The sequence below is a fragment of the Lepus europaeus genome, chromosome 11, assembly GCF_033115175.1.
Source record: "Lepus europaeus isolate LE1 chromosome 11, mLepTim1.pri, whole genome shotgun sequence".
NCBI classification, from domain to species: Eukaryota; Metazoa; Chordata; class Mammalia; order Lagomorpha; family Leporidae; genus Lepus; species Lepus europaeus.
In genome coordinates, this window is record NC_084837.1 from 25467530 (window position 1) to 25489101 (window position 21572).

At 40.9% G+C, this 21572-nt stretch overlaps 1 protein-coding gene across 2 annotated transcripts in view; it reads left to right on the forward strand.

The window, feature by feature from the left end:
- MAP4K5 (mitogen-activated protein kinase kinase kinase kinase 5) overlaps positions 1 to 20465 on the forward strand; it is a 122201-nt gene extending 101736 nt beyond the window's left edge. For both annotated transcript variants that reach the window (XM_062205150.1, XM_062205151.1), the window contains exons 27-31: positions 3400 to 3468; positions 5168 to 5260; positions 8578 to 8648; positions 12007 to 12062; positions 14745 to 20465. In XM_062205150.1, the coding sequence (XP_062061134.1) occupies positions 3400 to 3468; positions 5168 to 5260; positions 8578 to 8648; positions 12007 to 12062; positions 14745 to 14832 (377 nt within the window). In that variant the 3' untranslated portion in view covers positions 14833 to 20465. The remainder of the gene's footprint in view (positions 1 to 3399; positions 3469 to 5167; positions 5261 to 8577; positions 8649 to 12006; positions 12063 to 14744) is intronic.
- The last annotated feature ends 1107 nt before the right edge of the window (positions 20466 to 21572 follow it).

Below are 21572 nucleotides of genomic sequence, written 5' to 3' on the forward strand. Positions count from 1 at the left end.
CAACAGCTGGAGCTGCGCCGATCCGAAGCCAGGAGCTAGGAGCTTTCTCCGGGTCTCCCACATGGGTGCAGGGGCCCAAGAACTTGGGCCATATTCTATGGCTTTCCCAGGCCATAGCAGAGAGCTGGATCAGAAGTGGAGCAGCCAGGACTAGAACCAGTGCCCACATGGGATGCCGGCGCTTCATGCCATGGTGTTAACCTGCTGCACCACAGCGCCGGGCCCTCTCATAATGTTTAACAACAGGGTCTTGGGAAGCAGCCATTTGTCATGGCTGCCTCTTTCTGAGATATAAATGCTCCTGTAGTACTAGTTGCAAACTACCAACTTGTTATCATATGGTACACAGAATTCCTGAAAATCTAACAGCCCTGTCCAAGCTTCAGCATGTGCTGGACTTTAAGCCCCCATCTGTGAACCAAGTCATAATTTCCAGTAAAGTAAAATGGGAGCGTTTTCTGTGCCCTCTCACTCACACCCCAACCTTCCCTTCTCATTAATTAATTGGTTAGTGCTTTGGGTTGAGTTGAATGCTGCACTTCTGCTATAAGTAACAGAAAGGTGCTTAATCGTCCTGAGACGTAAGCACCTTAGTAAGAGAAGATATTTCGGGGCTGGTGCTGTGGAACAGTGGGTTAATCCTCCGCCAGTGGCGCCAACGTCCCATATGGGCACCAGTTCTAGTCCTGGCTGCTCCACTTCCCATTCAGCTCTCTGCTATGGCCTGGGAAGGCAGTAGAATATGGCCCAAGTCTTTGGGCCCCTGCACCCGCTTGAGACCCAGAAGAAGCTCCTGGCTCCTGGTTTCAGATCGGCGTAGCTCCGGCCGTTGCAGCCATTTGGGGAGTGAACCAACAGAAGGAAGACCTTTCTCTCTGTCTCTACCTCTCTCTGTCTCTAACTCTCTCAAATAAAATAAATAAAATCTTAAAAAAAAAAAAAAAAAAAAAAAAAGGCCAGCGCCGTGGCTTAACAGGCTAATCCTCCGCCTTGCGGCGCCGGCACACACACTAGTCCCGGTTGGGGTGCCGGATTCTGTCCCGGTTGCCCCTCTTCCAGGCCAGCTCTCTGCTATGGCCCGGGAAGGCAGTGGAGGATGGCCCAAGTGCTTGGGCCCTGCACCCACATGGGAGACCAGGAGAAGCACCTGGCTCCTGGCTTCGGATCAGTGCGATGTGCCAGCCGCAGCGGCCATTGGAGGGTAAACCAACGGCAAAAAGGAAGACCTTTCTCTCTGTCTCTCTCTCACTATCCATTCTGCCTGTCAAAAAAAAAAAAAGAGAGATATTTCCCTGTAAGTGACTGCTACTCAAAAGGATTATGAATCAGCTTATTTAAAAACCAAGATCAAGTACAGCATTGTGCCCAGTGGGTTAAGCCAAGGCTGCTCCACTTGTGATTCAGCTTCCTGTTAATGTTCCTGGGAAGGCAGCAGATGATGGCCCAAGTACTTAGGCCTCTGCCACCCACATGAAAGACCCAGGTGGAGTTCCTGGCTCCTGGCTTCTGCCTGGACTAGCCCCGGCTGCTGTGGCCATCTGGGGAGTGAATCAGCAGGTAGAAGACTTTTTTATCTCACTTTCTTGTCTCCCTGCTCCCCTCTGTGCGACACAGTGCCTTTCAAATAAATAAATCATTTTTAAAATAAGTAAACATCAAGGTCATGTTTGACTGACAGCCTCAACTTAATTTTTGCTGGTTAATATAGTACAGAGCAGGTTGTTTCATACACTTAGCTCAGGTGTATGTGTAACCACGTTGTTCTTGGTAATGTACTAGGCTAGGCAGGCCAGCTTTGGGTTTTTCGTGTTTTGTTTGAGGGTTTTGTTTATCGGGTTTTTTTTTTTAATGGCTAAAGTATACTATTTTACCCTCTTGTAACATTGTTCAGGCTAAAATTAAGGCAGATCCAAAATTGCTTCTTGAGGAGAGCCAGCATTCTGCCTGAGGGTAACCGTTCAACTCCCTCTCAAGCAGAGGTGCGGAAGCCTTTCTCCTCCAGCCCTGGCCTCTCCATTTTCTGTTAACCCAACTTCCAGCCATGTCCTTGTTCAACCAAGAGGCTATGCCTTCAGCTGGCAACGACTGCAATATTAAAATGAGCTCCTGCTCCACAACCCCTGTAGTCTCAGTAGTATCCCTTTCTCCAAGGGTGAGGCACTTACCATATGGCTTTGTTTGGTGAATGAATGCATGGTCATAGATTAGCTGAGAGAAACTGTTTTTAGGAGCATTGCCCAAGAGACCATTTATTGGAACTGAACATCAGGATGCTTCACTATGTATCAAGTTTGGAAGGGCCACAGACACCCTAGAATACTGTGTCAAAGCTGTGTGTGTGTATGTGCAGTTTTCAAGGAAGAAGATCCGTAGGTCCCAAAAGGGTATAGTTAAAAGTACTTCTGTGCATAATCTAAAATCTGTTCTCAGATTCAGCTGGACCACTGGAGGAATCTGAGTGCTTAAAATAAAGTCATTTACCAAAAATATGTTGTAAGTGGCCCTGTGAATACCATTTAAGTGAGAGGGTTGCATCCTGCAAAGATGTTGTTGACAATATTGTTCGTTATGTGACTCATCTCCTCTGTGTAAAGAGCCTCCTACTATAAGCACACACCAACCCCAGGAAAGTTCCTCTGATCATAGTCTGACTAGTCTTTGTGCTTTTTTGAATCACTGGGTTTTGTACATTTCAGTTATGCTGTGATCCACTGAAATGATGATGTTTGTGTCTCCCAGTGACTGCAAAATGCAGAACAAAATCCAGCCATTGTATTTAGCATGCATCTTAGTTGCCTCCCCGTATTTACCCTTTGCTTCATTTTGTTCTTATAGCCCACTTTTCTAGCACTAGTTGAGGCATGAATTAAATGGAATAGTTTTTTTCTTTTTTAGTTCTATTGGCCATGTTAGGACTTACATACATTTTTTTGGAAACAATATTTTTAAAAATGTGCTATATTTCAAAGACTAATGTTAAGAGTCAGAATTTGTGCTTTTTTGTTCGTTTGTTTTTGTTTTTTATTTATTTTAAAGGCAAAGTTACAGAGAGGCGGGGGAGGGGGTGGGGCGGTAGGTCTTCCATCCAGTGGTTCACTCCCCAGATGGCTGCAACAGCTGAAGCTGGGCTTATCTGAAGCCAGGAGCCAGGAGCTTCTTCCTTGTCTACCACTCGGGAGCAAGGGCCCAAGGACTTGGGCCATCTTCTGCTTTCCCAGGCCATAGCAGAGAGCTGGATCAGAAGTGGAAAAGCCAGGACTAGAACCAGCGCCCATATGGGATGCCGGCACTGCAGGCGGAGGCTTTACTGGCTATGCCACAGTGCTGGCCCCTGTGCTTGTTTTCTAAGCTCTGATCTTTCCAGGCTTGTTGTCTAACTGTAACATTGTTTCCCCCCAGGCAGCCAGCAGTTAGACTCTATTCATGTAACACAGCTGGAGAGAGACACAGTTCTGGTGTGTTTAGACAGTAAGTATGATTTTAAAGTTTGAGTATACTACTTGATAAAACAGTTCTTTGTAATGACCTTATCAGGATTTTTTCTTCTACCTTGACTGGCCTATTTTATTGAAGAAAAGGCTGAATTGGCTACTGAGATAGTAGCTGACCTCTTTATCAATACTATCCTATGTCACTTTCTTCTTTGACCTACTTGAAGACATTATATAAGAACCGTGTGCAATAAACTTGCAGTAAAATTATTTATAAGCTCAATACTTCGTTATAATTAATGAAAAATGAAAGGTTATGCTGGCTTATACAACAAGAACGTTAGGAGTCACATCAGAATGCAGTTCTAAAGTAGTTATGGATCTGACACCTCCACCTACTAACAGTGACGTCTTTTGATGCAGGGAGAGCTGGTATTGGTAGAATTACACAGTACCCTGATCAGAGGAGGCAGAAGAAATTTAGCAACAGTACTGTTTTAACTTTGCAAGCAGAGCACTCTCATTCTTAAAACACACTGTATTTTTATGTAAAAAGTTCACCCAGACTTGGGGTTTAAATGCATCTTGGCAATGTTTCCTATAATTGATCCATTCCCATTGTTTTTAATTGCTGGACCTGCCTGTACGTGCTCAGGGTTATTTTAAAAGATTGTTCTACTGATTTTGCCTAGTTTTCTGTCCAACCTTGTTTACTCTGAAGGATTAAATTACCTAATATTATAGATAAGTAAATTAAAACCAGGTGCTTGACTCACTATCATCCCTTTGTTAGGAACTTTGCATTTCTGAATACTGATAAATGATTTTTTATTCAAACAAATAGGAAGTTTGATATTAACCAAATAATCACATCACCACAGTTTATCTTAATATAGAACCTTCAGCACTAAATCCCTACATAATTTCTGAGCTGTCAAAGTAGGTAAATTGTGCTGAGTTTTCATTTGGTGACATATATTTTGGCACAGTTCTTAATCCATTGATTTGGTCCTCCATTTCCCAGTTAATCAAGGTAAATAGAAAGACAGCTTTATTGAGATTTCTGTTTTTTAAGAGGTCAGAGGAAGACGGCAAAAGTTGGTTGTCAGCTACACAGTGTGTCAGTCAGGTTTAGCGGGCAGCAGTAGATAAGTCCACCATCTCACATCACGGAGGCAGACAGTTGAGAGTACAGCACCAAGAGAAGGTGTCTTCCAAGGCAGAGATACGATGGTGAACAAAAAACGAATGGGAAAAGGAGAACAGAATTAGTTATTTATGTTCCCCATCCGAGTTTACTGTGCTTCAGACTGCTATTTCTTACACTGTGTATCTTTTCAGAATATAATTTTCTCACTATATATTCCAAGTTATAAATTATTGCAAATATTACTTTTATATTGTGCAATTTCTAAGGGAAAAATAAACTCATAGTGCTAAATATTTGCACACAAAGGTGGCTACTCAAAGAAGAAATGTATTTTTAAAAATGAGTGTAAATGTTCAATATATACTATATAAAAAAGAAAATAATAGCATACTTACCATTTACTAAAGGAAGCACTTTGATAGTTTATTTTATAAAGCTTTAATGACAGTTCTTCACTGGGCATGCTTGAAACAAAATGAGTACTTGACTCTATTAATTTATTTTATAATTATGTAAAATCCATCAAGTTACATTTATTTTAACAGATTTGCGTTTCTAGTCTTGACTTCCTTTTTATTTTTTTAAGAATTTGTAAAAATTGTAAACCTACAAGGAAGATTAAAATCAAGTAAGAAATTGGCCTCTGAGCTGAGTTTTGATTTCCGCATTGAATCTGTAGGTAAGTCTGCTGTGTAAATTAGTGAGTTTAGAAGACTTGGCTTTGTTCATTCAGTACTTATGGTTGTCTAGACAGACCAGCATTTTCCCCTAGAGGGTCCTGTGATGATAGAAATATTTTCTGTGCTCTTAAATAAATACAGCAGTCACGAAACTCATACAGCCAGTAAGCACTTGAAACATCTTTGGTGCTACATTTTGGTTTTAAAATTTTTATTTATATTTTAATTCAAATAGTGACGTGGCTAGTTGCTACAACAGTACACATCAAATCTCTTTATTGTTGCTTTATGAATATTAAAATTTGAAATAATATTTTTAATTTCTGTTCGTGATTCCCTTTGCTGCAGAGTAAGTCATGCTTCTCCCAGTTTACACATCAGGAAGGTATTTGTGTGATGTGGTAGTGGTGCTGGGTTGCTGTAACTCCTTGTCATAGAAAACTCTGGTTTGTGTGTGTTGCTATTTACTGCTTTCAGTTCTGTTTGTATATAAAAAGGACTTAGAAATGAATATGCCACTTATAATTTGGTTCCTTGTTAATCAGTGTTTTACGGCATAGTAAAACACAGTAAGTGTTTAATGATTTAAAAGTTGTAATAAGTGGGCATCCTCACTGATGATAAGTTAGTATTTTCCTCAGGGCCTAGAACTTGTGAAAAAAAAAAAATAGCTAGAAACATTTTGAACAGCTGATAATGTAATTCTATAAATCAAAGAAATGAGTTAAAACAAATTTGACAGTGTTTATTTGGGCCATACAAAAATATGCATATTTTGTAATTAAATACATATACTTCTTAAAACATGTTTTTTACTCTTAGCAAATTTTTTGTTTACTTCAGATGTAGCTATGAGTTTCTCGACTAAAGTACTATTCTCTCACAAAAGGTGTCCATGCCTCTGTGTAACATCTTACGTGAAAGGATTTTGATATTGAATAGGAAATGTAATTTTCTGAAGTGGAAACCCTAACCTTTCTGTAGAAGCCATGACAATAGGAAGTTTGGAAACTCATTTCTTTTACTTTTTTATACACTGATATTACTTGCTAGTTTCTAGGATATAATATTTTCTAGAGAGTGCAATGGGTTCTTAGTTCCTCTTCATTTTTACTGAAACATACTGGTACCTCATCTTTCTCATAAGTGCAGAATTACTAGGACATTTTGTTATACGAAAGCTTGTTCTACTGAGGCTAACATCACTTGTTGCCAGTAAATCTTGGAATAATTACAAGGATACTCCCGGAGAAAAGAGTCCCTTTAATGCACCTCTCAGAAGTAAAACCAGTAACCAGGTTTTTTTTTGTTACACTTAATGAAATATGTGATTTTTTTCATTGCCAAATAGTTTTATTTTTATTGTGCTGCATTGTTTCCAGAATATTCTTACATAAACTTTTTACAAAGAGCCAATATGCTAATCAGAACTATAATTTGCAGTTCCTTTCCCTAGTGCCCTTTTAATTTCTTTTAAGTTATTTTTTATTTATTTAAGAAGCAGGAAGAGAGAGTGTTCGTGTACAATCCTGTCCACTGGTATACTCCCCAAATACCTGCAATAGTCAGGGCTGGGCTGGAGCCAGGAACACAGTCCAGGTCTCACACTCAGGTGACAGGAACCTGGTAACTTGAGCCGATTCCCAGGACCTGCACTGGGAAAAAGCGGCTCACTTGGCTAATCCTCTGCCTGCAGCGCTGGCACCCTGGGTTCTAGTCCTGGTTGGGGCGCCAGATTCTGTCCCGGTTGCTCCTCTTCCAGTCTAGCTCTCTGCTGTGGCCCGGGAAGGCAGTGGAGGATGGCCCAAGTGCTTGGGCCCTGTACCCACATGGGAGACCAGGAGGAAGCACCTGGCTCCTGGCTTCAGATCGGCACAGCACGCCGGCCGTAGTGGCCATTTGGGGGGTGAACCAACAGAAGGAAGACCTTTCTCTGTCTCTCTCTCACTGTCAAACTCTGCTTCTAAAAAAAAAAGAAGCAGCTAGAGTTAGGAGCTGGAACCAGGAATCAGACCTAGGTACTCTGGTGTGGGATGCAGGCTTCTTAACCATTAGACCGAACACCTACTCCCCCTTCCCCACCATCACCCTTTGTTTTGTTTTTGTAATTCTATTTAGTTATCTCTAGTATTTACATCATAACAGTTGATTAAACACTAGGAATTCTATGTAAGAATTTATTCAGAGTGTAAATATTCAGTATGTAGTTAAATTTTGAATTGTAAGACAGATTTTTTTTTTTTTTTTTGACAGGCAGAGTGGACAGTGAGAGAGAGAGAGAGAGAGAAAGGTCTTCCTTTGCTGTTGGTTCACTCTCCAGTGGCCGCCACGGCCAGCGCACCGCGCTGATCCGAAGCCAGGAGCCAGGTGCTTCTTCCTGGTCTCCCATGGGGTGCAGGGCCCAAGCACTTGGGCCATCCTCCACTGCCCTCCCGGGCCATAGCAGAGAGCTGGCCTGGAAGAGGGGCAACCGGGACAGAATCCGGTGCCCCGACCGGGACTAGAACCTGGTGTGCCAGCGCCGCAAGGCGGAGGATTAGCCTTTGAGCCGCAGCACTGGCTCAGATTTATTTTTAAAAATTAATTTTGTAATAGAGAAAATGTGAACATAAATAAAATGCTGCTTAATATATACTTATGAATATGACATTATTTATCTTTTTATACCTAAACTCCACTACATATATTTTTTAAGATTTATTTATTTATTTGAAAGTCAGAGTTACACAGCGAGAAAGAGAGGCAGAGAGAGAGAGAGCAAGAGAGAAGTCTTCCATCTGCTGGTTCACTTCCCAGTTGGCCACAACTGCCAGAGCTGCACCCATGCGGGTACAGGGTCATAAGGACTTGAGCCACTTTCTACTGCTTTCCCAGGCCATAGCGGAGAGCTGGATCTGAAGTAGAGCAGCGAGGACTTGAACCAGCGCCCATATGGGGTGCTGGCACTGCAGGTGGTGGCTCTACCAGCTACACCACAGCACTGGCCCCCACTACATATGTTTTTATTATTTATTCACTTAAGACAAAAGACACAGCATGTAGAAAGGCAGTTCATATGCTGATATCCAGCTTATCAGAAATGAATCCCTATTATATATATCTCTTTGAAAACTTGCAAAACCATGCCTCAAGAAATTACTTGGGCTCGGGCATGTCTAAGCCACAAAAATGTTGAGAAATAATGGTCCAGACAGTGGAATTTTGCACTAAGAACTTGAATAGCCTCACGTTAGTATTTATTAAAAGCATTTGAGGGAAATTCATAGTGAAGTGTTCTGTGCTTTGCTGTAGTTTCAGTTCTCCTTGTCTTTTTCAGTGTGCCTTCAAGACAGTGTGCTGGCTTTCTGGAAGCATGGGATGCAGGGTAAAAGCTTCAAGTCAGATGAGGTAAGGCTCTCAGATTACCTCCACTGAACCCCACTCAAGATTATAAATGTTGAAACATTTGTTTTACACATTTCCTGTCTTTACCTACTTTACTATGCTTAGTGCCTTTAGTGCTGTGAACCAGTAAAGCAGAAGAGCCAGTATTTTCCCTTCAAATATATTCACTTCTATATTTTTAAATTCTCCATGGCCACAAGAAATCACAAAATATATTTCCACAATTTTGTTCTAATTTGTAATTTGTATATGTGCTTGCTAAGTTTGCTTTACTTGTCTAAATTTTTTTTTATAATCTGTATATATGTAGCTTTTTTTAGGATTATATTTAAAATTATAAGTTAATGTTTGTGGGCACACAGGACCAAAGAAAATCTAAGAGAATTAACTTTTTTAGTAAACACTAAGAACGAACTACATTAAAGACACGATTGTAAATAGTATCAAACCCTTATATCATACCTGGTATTTTCCAGGCACTTTACAACAGTTAGCTCATTTAAGGCTCACAGTAATCCACTGGAGCTAGGTACTGGTCATATTTTCATTTTCACATGTAGAAAGTGGTTAAGTCATTTACCCAGAGTCACGTAACTAGTTAAATAGCAAAGCCCTGCAAATCTGTACCTCAGATGATCAGGATACACTACATGCAGGAGATAGGATTCAAGTTCCCACTGTGAGGGATAAATCCTGATCTAACAGAGACCTCTCCCATTTGTGTGAATACCTGTGTCAGTGTATCCAGTTCGTGACTCAAGTGGCTGAATGTCACCAGGCACCTATATTTGATGAAACAAGCAGTCCTGCTCACTGTCATATGATTACTTGCTCTTGAGTGCCATTTTCACTGTGTCATTCCTAAGGTTAGAGACCATAAATGTAAGGGTTGGCACTGTTGGGTATTAGGTTAAGCCTCTGCCTGCAGTACCAGCATCCTCGCTGCTCCATTTCTGACCCAGCCCCCTCTAATGGCCTGGGAAAGCAGTGGAGGATGGCCCAAGTGCTAGGGCCCCTGCACTCGCATGGGAGACCTGGAGGAGGCTCCTGACTCCTGGCTTCAGATCAGCCCAGCTGTAGCCATTGCAGCCATTTGGGGAGTAAACCAGTGGATGGAAGACTCTTCTCTGTCTCTCCCTCTCTAACTCTGCCTCTCAAATAAATAAAAATAGCTCTTTTAAGAAAAAAGAAACCATAAATCTAAAAAAAAAAAATTAAGAAGGCTTGAGTGTTTGGCACAGCAGTTAAGTCATAGCTTGGGACACCCACATTCCATATTGCAGTGCCTGGGTTCAAGTCCCACCTCCACTCCCGATTCCAGCTTCCACTAACATGTACCCTCCAAAGCAGATGATGGCTCAAGTGTTTGGGATTGAGATCCTGGCTTTAACTTGGTCCAGCTCTAACTTGGCCCAGCTCCAGCTGTTGTAAATAGCAGATGGGAGAGTTCTGTTTCTCAAATTTAATTAATTTTTTAAACTTTTATTTAATATAAATTTCCAAAGTACAGCTTTTGGATTATAGCAGCTTTTTCCCTCCCGTAACCTCCCTCCCACTCTCAACCATCCCATCTCCCACTCACATCCATTTTTCATGAAGATTCATTTTCATTTATCTTTATATACAGAAGATCAATTTAGTATGTATTAAGTAAAGATTACAACAATTTGCACCCACACAGAATCACAAAGTATAAAGTACTATTTGAGCACTAGTTATACCGTTAATTCACATAGTACAACACATTAAGGACAGAGATCCTACATGGGGAGAAGTACACAGTGACTGCTGTTGTTGATTTAACAATTGACACTCTTATTTATGACGTCAGTAATCACCCGAGGCTCTTGTCATGAGCTGCCAAGGCTATGGAAGCCTCTTGAGTTCACCAACTCAGATCTTATTTAGACAAGGCCATATACTAACTGGTAGAATCAAAAAGGGAAAAAAAAAAAGAATTAAAAAGCAGAGAACAATCCAACATAGGAAGCAGGATACACAGCAGACTCAGAATGGCAGATGTCCTAAACAGCACTCTGGCCTCAGAATCAGCCCTTAAGGCATTCAGATCTGGCTAAAAAGCCCATGAGAGTATTTCAGGCATGGAAAGCCAAGACACTGTGGCAAAAAAAAAAAAAAAAAAAAAAACAAACACCTAAATGAAAGATCTCTGTGAATGAGATCCCAGCAGAAAGAACGGGCCATCAAAGAAGGAGAGAAGGAGGTACCTTTCTCTGTAGGGAGGAGAGAACCTCCACTTTGACTATGGCCTTGTCTAAATAATTAATAAAATTTTAAATGGAAATCTACAGAAGTTACCTTTTTCTCACCATAAATTCTTTTTCGTGTTTCTAACTCACCTTTCTGTTCATCCTTCAAGTTGGCCTAGCTGAAGTCTTATCCTCTTCCATAGTCAGCCACTGCAGTCCACATCTCATCTCTGAACCTTACACTTGAAAAATCAGCTCCATTGCATGTCATTATATCTCATCTTATGTTCTGATTCAAGTTTATTAAATCTGTCTTCCCAGCTAGACTGTTAATTCCTTTTTAACATTATTTTTATACTTATTTTATATCCATAATGTGCTATTTTGGGTTCCTTCAAAAACTGACCCTGAGACAAGGACTCAAGTGCAGGTATTTTATTTGAGAGTAGATTCTAGAAAACAAATGATTGGATGAGGAACAGAGAATGGAGAACAGAAAGTCCATATAGAACACATTCATAAGCTGGTTCCCACTATGGACAAGCAAGGCTTATTCCAGGAGAGGCCACCAAGGAGTGAAGAAGAATGCCCTGCAGAGGTGGGGTGGGGACGGGAGCACTTGTGCACCAGCGGCTGTCCATGATGGTTGAGGGGGCCTCCTGGGGTGCAGACCACCCACCTTCTGCAGCTTAGAAAAAACAGAGCAGAGGAACACCACAGTGTACACTGGGGTGAGATACTGGTGCTTGGGCGTGTCCAGCACACTGATGCTGAAACCGGACAGGCCACAGGACCCACCGCCAGCATCTGCACCGGGAGGTCAAGGAAAGAGCAGGAGCTCTGTGGTCCAGCAAACCTGCATGCAGATGCTGGTCCTGACGAGTTACTCAGCCTCTGTGAACGTTAGATGAGGATTATAGTTCCTGTCACGGGGTTCTTCCAAGGAAAGTGCATAACCCATACCAGGGGATCCATAAACATTGGTCGTTTCCACTAATAGGCAGTACACAAATCCCTTATTGACATTTATTTCATTTGAGGAATTGAGTCTATCAAAAATTATTCATTGTAATACATCTAAATGATTTTTTAAATTATCCCATAAGCAATATGGGGACTGCAATGTTACTGACAAGTATTTTCTTTCATAGGTCACCCAGGAGATTTCAGATGAAACAAGAGTGTTCCGTTTATTAGGATCAGACAGGTAATATGGCATTAATGACAAAAGGAATTCAGAGATTGTGCTCTTAACTATATTGTCAGCTTGTAATCGTGTCTCAAACAAAACTCTTAGGGGACTCACCAACTTAGAGAAATTGTTCTGTGTCTTTATTGAGAGAGTATGTTTTAATTAATCAGTTAAACAACCTTTTTTCAGTGTGAGTATCATGATTGGAAAGACATTTATACTCAGCCAAAACAAAAATGTGTTGATATAGGTATTTATTTCCCTAATACCGTGACAGATATTTCAGATCCCTTTGTTTTCATGGTTTCTTCCTCACGTGTTGCCTTCTTTTGACAGTGAAACATACATATCTCCTGATATTTGCTTTTACATCAGAAAATGTTCAAGTCAGTTGCTGAGGTTAATGTAAATTAGAACAAAACTGCGCCTTCTCAGGAAAAAACGTTGGTAGCTGCTATTTTCCAAGGTCTACATTGTCATCCTCTGTAACTAATAAAATACCCATTCCTTCCTGTTTTCCCACCAAGTGTGGTCACTGCACCAGAATTGGCTATAGTAGTATGCATTCTGTCTGAGACATGGACTGGGGCCTCTAGTCTTCCTCACACACAGCCACTGCTTAAATACTAGCCCCTTGAGGTGGAGGACAGAGCCAGTGGAGTTAGGACTCCTGAAAAACTTTGAGGAATTTTAAAAGGAGAAAAGTACTTTCTGAAAAATGGTGGCTCCTTTAGAAATGATTAGAAAAGGTGAAGCCCACAAATCTTAGCAACCTAGAAACTGGTCCCCAGGGGAGAAAAAGGGAGGGAGGGAGGAAGAGAGAATGGGTGGGTGGGTGGGTGGGTGGAAGGAAGGAAGGAAGGAAGGATTGGAGGGCAGCTGTGTTGGTGTCAGAGGCCTTTCTCTCAGGGACTTGCATACTCCCCCGACTTCCCCCAGAGATTTCTCCTTCATCAGTTCCCCCCTTGTCTACAGTGGCTCACTACTCTCTTCCACTGTGTGCACTAAAAAGCTACTTTCTTCATACCATTGCCTTGTTTCACTTAGTTTCTTACTTAATTTTAAGTTGTATATCTTAACCAAAGTGTTTGTGTCAATTTTAAAAGTGGCAAAAATGTTGTTTTGTTGCCTAAATACAGATTCTTTGTTCAAAAAGAAAACTTAAGTATCTCAAAATATTAGTAGTTAATTCTGGGCAATTATGAGTAATTCTGTTTTCTCTTTCTAGTCTTCTGTAATACACATAAATCATATAAAGTATATATATATATTTTTTTAAAGATTGTATTTATTTGAGAGGAAGAGTTACAGACAGTGAGAGGGAGAGACAGAGAGAAAGTTCTTCTGTCCGCTGGTTTACTCCCCAAATGACTGCAACAGTCGGAGCTGCGCCAATCTGAAGCCAGGAGCCAGGTGCTTCTTCCTGGTCTCCCACACGAGTGCAGGGGCCCAAGCACTTGGACCATCTTCAACTGCTTTCCCAGGCCACAGCAGAGACCTGGATTGGAAGAGGAGCAACCAGGACTAGAACTGGCGCCCATATAGGATGCCGGTGCCGCAGGTGGAAGATTAACCTGCTGTGCCATGGCACCGGCCCCTGCTGCTTTGTTTTCATTTAAAAAGTAGTAACATGCTAGTTGTAGAGAATTCATACACTAGAAAAACAGGAAGTCGGGGCTTGCATTCTGGCATACTGAGCCAAGCCACCATTTGTGACACCAGCTTCCCATGTATCACAGTGCCAGTTTGAGTCCTGACCACTCCACTTCCAATCCAGGTCCCTGTAATGTGCCTGAGAAGGCAGTAGATAATGGCCTAAATTCTTGGGCCCTGCCACCCATGTGGGAGACCTGGAAGGAGTTCCTGTCTCCTAACTTTGGCCTGGCCAAGGCTTGGCTGTTGTAGTCATTTGGGGAGTGAACCAGTGAGTGAAAGACTTTCTCTCTCCATTCCCCTCTTTTCTCCTGTCTCTTTGCCTTTCAAATAATTTTTTTTAAAAAAAAGCTTTTTAAAAAAGAAAAATATGAAGTATGTATATTAGTTCTCTTCCCATTCCTCCTTCTAATTTTTTTTCTCTACGTGTGTGTGTGTGTGTGTATCTATATCTATATAGGGATATATAGAGATATATATGTTTATTTATTCCCAAATGCCTCTACCCTACAAATAAAATGTCCTAGTTTGGTACCTGATTTTCTCTCTTGCTATTAGTCCTTTGATTGACTCTTTCCCTGCCTTTTTTGTTCCAGGAACAGGGAGAGGGCCTCATTTCATACCTTTTGTAAAAAGAGTTAAATTCAAGCTTTGTTAAAAGAGTTAAATTGAAGAACACTTTGGATAATTGTCTCTTAGAGTCCTGTTGTATTCTCATCCCTTCTTCTACCTTCTTCCTATTACTTCTACCTATTACTGTAAATGCCTAAAGCATTATACCTTTGGTTAGCATATGTAAGAGTATTTATTTTTAGTTGGAATAATATAATGAGACTATCCTGTGATGTTTACAGTATTTAATATTCATCAATTCTTTTTCATTTGTTTTAAGCTATAAAATATAAATGAATTTGATTATGAATGTATGGTTTTTATGTATTTTTATGATATGATCAGTGATATTCTTTCTGGTTTGGGTTAATATTTGAAGCATGAAATTTGCTTTTATTTTTAAAAAAGTTTTTTGTTTTGGTTTCATTGCAGGGTTGTCGTTTTGGAAAGTAGGCCAACAGAAAATCCTACTGCACACAGCAATCTCTACATCTTAGCAGGACACGAAAACAGTTACTAAGCAACAGAAACGAATATCAAATGACAGGAAAAAGAATATAATCCATTGAAAGCAAAAGACATTTTAAGGAAATTCAGTGCTAACTTCACTATGATTTGCTTTAACTGTCATGGGTTATATTTCAAATTATCTATATTTTAGGGTAGAATTCAGTATTTTCTGTAGCTGGAAACAGCTAGTCTTATCTCTTGCCACTGTGTGGTGGTTTTATCAAGTTTGCTTAATAAAAGCTATGAGACAAATAGTCCTCAAGTTCCAAGAAACACAGTTGTTTTTTAAAAAATAATGTTTGTAACAAGGGTGCCATGGAATTTTTAGATAACTCATGTGATTATCTTCAGAGGGATAAGTTTAGTGACATTTTATCATTTTATACTATGTCTTATTCCTTCTTTAACATAATTTTATAAAGAATTTATCAAACAAGCCTTTTACTTTTACATCGGCCATTCTGTATGTTTTTGTAAAATAGAATATTTAATCCTTATTTATTAATCTCTTGCTGGAGTGGTGTAATGTATCTAACTTTTAGCAAAGGAAGGTTGCAGAGCAGCTTAAGTTTTTTTATGATGTATAAAATTTTGTTTACTTTTTAAGGGTAGTACTTGGAGGGCTTAAGGTGTGTGTTTTGGGGTTCAACACATATATGCAATTTCATTTAACAAAAATATTTTGTAATACAATTTCATGCAGAATTGCCTTAAAATGGAGTTTTGTTTTTTCAACTACAAATAGTTGTATGGCATCATATAGAAGATAGTGATGAGGAAATATACTTGGAAGGGATATATATGTCTTGGTGTGACTACCACGTGTATGGATTCCTGACAAGCATATAATCTACCTGTGATTTTTTTTTTATGTTAGGGATAATGCATAAGAAATTAATCTTCATATATATTATCATCCCTAATGAAGGGGGGGAAGTATTTAACTACCCATGGTATGTATTTTACTTTTACTATGCCAGAGGGGAAACAAAGCAAGTACACATGTAATCTGGGGGTTTTCACATACTTCGGTATTCATTTTGAGTAGATTTAAGAAAAAAATAATATTTAAATAAAACTGAATTCCTGATGGGATAGTATAAACAATTATTGTAAAAACCAGTATTCTAAAGATAAGGATGCAGCCATTTTTGAGGGTTTTTTTTTTTCTTTTGCTATTGTTAGTATTCAAAGTTAAAATGTTAAATTCTTCCTGTTATCTTAATGCATTTATGGAGAACAGCACTGAGATGGACAAGGGTTACCAATAGCAAATAATAGAAATTTTCTGACCAGTTACTTAAGAGAAAAACAGTATGACTATCTCATTTGATCTTTAGCAGTTCTGTCAATTAAGTATTATCATCTCCATTTTTCAGCTGAGGAAATGAGGGTTTAGCAAGTTAAGAGACTTACCCACCTCACACAGCAAGTTAGTGGTTGAGCCAGACCATGAGTCTTCTGACTCTGTTCTTTTCACTATGCAATATGCAAACAATAAAATGTTATGCCAACAAAAAAATAAAGCATCTGTTCTTTAATGCACACATGATACGAAAATGTGACTACTTGGGGGTGTGTTAATAGATTGGACAGAAGGATCAGACAGATGGCAGGGGCCGTTCTCAGAACCAGAGATCATTTACATGGTGGATACAGAAACCAGCATCTTCCTCCTTTCACTGAATCCTGACAGGCATCCCAGCAGAACACTTGAAGAGTCTTCGTGAAACCTGGCCAGTACCAATGAAAAGACCTCAACAAGATCTTGACGTCAGAGGCATCCTGGCTACCCAGGTAGATGCCACAGTGGAAATTTCCACAGTGGAAATCTTAGCATGCACACCACCCCACGCTGCCAGAGTTTTCAGTCTTTCGGTCCTGTGCTGTGACAAAATGAGTGAACAACCAAGAGTTACAAGAAACCTGAGGAAAATCTCTACTTGAAAAGGAGAAAATAAATGAAGACAGTAAGGAAATTTCAGAAGAAAGAGATTGCAAACATGAATTAAGAGCAGAATACCTCACAAAGAGCTTTCTGGAAGAAAAAAAAAAAGAACTCTTGGAAAATAACAATTCAACAAGAAGGCTTAGAATGTAAAGTTGAGGAAATTTCTCAGAACATAAGGAAAATAAGTGAAATCTATGAAGAAATAAATGAAAATATTGAGGAAAATCAGTGACGAAAACAGCCCAGGAGGTCCAATAACTAATTTCCCAGAGTAGCAAAAAAAAAAAAGAAAAGAAAAAAGAAAACACATGTTGGGGCTGGCTGGGACTGGCATTGTAGCACAGTAGGTAAAGCTGCCACCTGCAATGCTGGCATCCCATATGGGCCCCCCTTCAAGTCCAAGCTGCCCACTTCTGATTCATCTCTTTGCTAATGTTTGGAGAAAGGCAATGGAAGATGGCCTAAGTTTTTGGGTCTCAGCACCCAAGTGGGAAACCCAGATGAAGCTCCTGGCTAAAGCCTGGCTCAGCCCTGGCAGTTGGGATCAGCTGGGGAGTGAACCAGCAGATGGAAGTGCTCATTGTTTCTTTATGAGCTCTGACTTTCAAATAAATAAACCTTTAAGAAAAAAAAGGCATTAAGTATTTCAGGATATTTTTCCTGTACTGAAGAACACCAGATTCTATATTGAATGAGCACAATGAAAAAGACCTACTAAAACAGGATACTGGAGTCAACTTTTCAGAGACACGCAAGTCATATACTAATGAGAATTGCTTCAGATATCAGCAGAAGCAGTGTCTTCAAATTCTGAAAGAAGTCTCCAGCCTGAAATTCACCCCCCGTGTTCCTTTTCTCATGAAGCTGCTAGAGAATGTGCTTCATAAGAGGGCACCAGCCAAGCAAAATAAAGATGTAGCATGTGGAAAATGGGATTCAACACAAATGGCTGTTGGAGCCATTTGGAAAGAGAAATAAAAGCAGCCCCAGGTGATGGTCATGCAGTTTCACACTGCATCGGGCATAGAGAATAAAAGCAGAAACCCTGGAGATACTTTCTCAAAACGATTAACAATATCTGCTGCATCTCAGATCTTAAGATTTAGACATCCAGTAGTGTGAGAGGTTCCTCCTAAAAGAAATCCCGAGACAAGAGCAGGGGTAAGACAGCTTGTCTTAGCCCAGAAAATAAGAGTGAGGGAACTGTGATACAGAGGTGGAGAGGTGGGAAAAGCCATGGGAACTTGATTCCACCTGAAAACAGTAATGGAAAGTCCCATGAGTCTTGACTATTACCTCATGCTTTACCCAAAAATAAATAGATGGATTGTAAATAATCTTAACTATAAAACTATAACACTTTAGAAAGAAAACATTGGGTGGACGTTTGGCCTGGTGATATGATGCAGGTTGGATTTGCTGAGTGAATGGGTTTGAGTCCCAGATCCACTCCCAGTTTTAGCTTCCTGTTAATGCAGACCTTGGAACACAGCAAGTGATGATTATAGTTTGGTCCCTGCAACCCACATTGGAGACTTAGATTGCGTTCAGGGTGCTGGCCTCAACCTGATCAAGCCATGGCTGCTGTAAGCATTTGGACAATGAGCCAGAAGTTGGGAGTGCTCTCTCAAATAAATGATAGTTTTAATTTTAAATAGAAAATATCTTTATGAACTTGAGATGCGCAAAGATTTCTTAGAATGTTGACTAGAAGTAGTTGGTAGGATGGACTTTATTAAAATTAAGATCCTCATCTAAGACAACTTTATAAGCATGAAAAGACAAGCAAACCAAAGACTAGGAAAAGAGACACATCATGTATACCCACAAAAGACATACTAGAGGATACGAAGAACTTAAAAAGGCAGACAACCCAACAAAAAATGGGCAAATCCTTTTGAGCAGAGACTCCACAAAAGGTCACATTGAGATAGTAAGTCTGTTAAAATGGATTTGACTTAATTGGTTATCAAAGAAAGAACAGCACCACTACAAAATAAAACCATGATACAGTACCATTATACGACCACAATGGCTAAGATAGAAGAAAAAAATATTGGTGAAACTGGGGCACTCCCACATTGCTACTGGGATATGGTGTACCCACTTTGGAAAGCAGGTCACGGGTGGTTTTTTTTTTTTTTTTTTTTTTTCGTTTTTTTTGTTTGTTTTTTCTTAACAGGCAAAGTGGACAGAGACAGACAGAAAGGTCTTCCTTTGCCATTGGTTCACCCTCCAATGACCGCCACGGCCGGCGCACTGCGCTGATCCGAAGGCAGGAGCCAGGTGCTTCTCCTGGTCTCCCATGGAGTACAGAGCCCAAGCACTTGGGCCATCCTCCACTGCCCTCCCGGGCCACAGCAGAGAGCTGGCCTGGAAGAGAGGCAACCGGAACAGAATCCAGCACCCGACCGGGACTAGAACCTGGTGTGCCGGCGCCACAAGGCAGAGGATTAGCCTGTTGAGCCACAGCACCGGCCCGGGTTTCTTAAAATGTTAAACATATGACCCATTAATTTACCCTACCTAAGAGAAAACATGTCCACCCAAAACTTGTATTCAGATGTACTTAGCAGCAGCATTCACAACAGCCAGAAAGTGGAAGTAACCCAAGTACCCGTGAACAGGTAAATGGATAAAGAAAATGTGGTATGGCCACACGATGGAACACTATTCAGCAATAAAAAGGAACAAAGTATGTGCTACAATGGCTGCACCTCTAACATACTAAGTGGAAGAAACCAGTAACAAAAGGTCACATACCATTTATATGAAATATCCAGAATAGGAAAAATATATTCTGTATAGAAAAAGTATATTAGCAGTTTGCATGGAGCAGAGGTTGAGAATGGGGAGTGACCTCAAATAGGCATGAGATTTCTTTTTGAGATGATGGAAATATTATAAATTAGATTGTGACAGTAGTTGCACAACTCAAGCTTGCTAAAAAATCATTGATAATGTAAACTGACTGTTTTATGGTATGTAAAATATACTTTGATAAAGCTGTTTAAACATTCAAGAGGGCAGTTAACACTGGAGAAGATGTCAATTTCATTAGATACCAGAGAAATACAGATTTAAAAAATAAATAAATAAATAAAACCACAGTGTAATACAATCCACCAGAATAGCTAAAATGAAAAGAGTATGAAGGGATGAAGATAAAAAGCAACCAGAATGCTTACTCTGTTGGTAGGAGCAGCAACTGTACAATCACATTGAAAAACAAACTGAACATATTCTTGATTTCCCAAAAATTCTGATGCCAGATCTACAGCCAAAAGACGTGTTCCCAAAAGTCCAGTACACACAACTGTTCATTGGCTTTCATAGGTGCCAAAGTCTGGAAACAATCTGAACAGCCATACGACTAGGAAAAATAAACTGTGGAAATCACAACTCCGTGCTTCATCAGAGAGGACAAAGTACCCACCACAACAGAGGTTTCAATCCAGAACATTATGGTGTCCCATCTAAGACTCCAGACACGCGCTATATGTTGTGTAGTTTCATTTATATGAAGTTCAAGAGTAGACAAACGGATGGTGTTAGGGAAATGGTTATCTGAGGAGCAGTGCGGGAATAATGGTGGAGATGGGGGATGTATGTATGGGGATGCTTTTGAGGTACTGGAGATGGTCTATTCCTTTGTGCATTGTGATGGAAGACGTGCACTCCTGATGTATGCATTTTCTTTGTGTATACATCAATAAAAGCATGTTATTAGAACCTGTGCTAAGACCTTTACTGGGTGGGGGGGGGGGGTATTTAAATTTTTTTTAACTTTTTTTTTTTTTGACAGAGTGGACAGTGAGAGAGAAAGGTGTTCCTTCTGTTGGTTCACTCCACAATGGCCGCTGCGGCCGGCGCACCACGCTGATCCGAAGCCAGGAGCCAGGTGCTTCCTCCTGGTCTCCCATGCGGGTGCAGGGCCCAAGCACTTGGACCATCCTCCACTGCCCTCCTGGGCCATAGCAGAGAGCTGGACAGGAAGAGGGGCAACTGGGACAGAATCTAGCAACCCAACCGGATCTAAAACCCAGGGTGCCGGCGCCTCAGGAGGAGGATTAGCCTATTGAGCTTCAAGGCGCCGGCCATGAATATTAAATTTTCACATTAATTCTGTGATGTAGGCAGTGAGGTTCCAGTTTTACCAGAGAAAAGCAAGGTTAATCACTCACAAAATGGGTTCTCCAGAAACTGCCATTGAGATGCAAGTAGAAATGCAAGGAACTTCTTTGAGGAAACACCTTGTATAAAGAATAAAGGGAGGAGGGACTGGCGCTGTGGTGTAGTGGGTAGAGCCACCGCCTGCAGTGCCAGCGGGCATCCCATATGGATGCCGGTTCGAGTCCTGGCTGCTCCACTTCGAGCCAGCTCTCTGTTATGGCCTAGGAAAGCAGCAGAGAATGACCCAGGACCTTGGGCCTCTTCACATGGGTGGGAGACCCCCGAAGAAGCTCCTGGCTCCTAGCTTCGGATTGGCCCAGCTCTGGTCGTTGCAGCCATTTGGGGAGTGAACCATTGGATGGAAGACCTCTCTGCCTTTCAAATAAAACAGGTAAAATCTTAAAAGGGGTGGGGGGCTGGGGGGAGAGTGCGCTGACACACAGGAAATGAAGAAGGAAGGATCTGACAGAGCCTCAGTCCGAGTGCAGCTCTGAGGACGTGTTGGCCAGTCACTGGGGAGCCCGGAGCCAATTGCCCGCGAGAGTAATCCTGTGTTGGATTTCTCATCTTCACAGAACTCAGTCATTGGCTGGGAGCAGCCTGGGGGGCTGGGCCGGTGCTGAAGT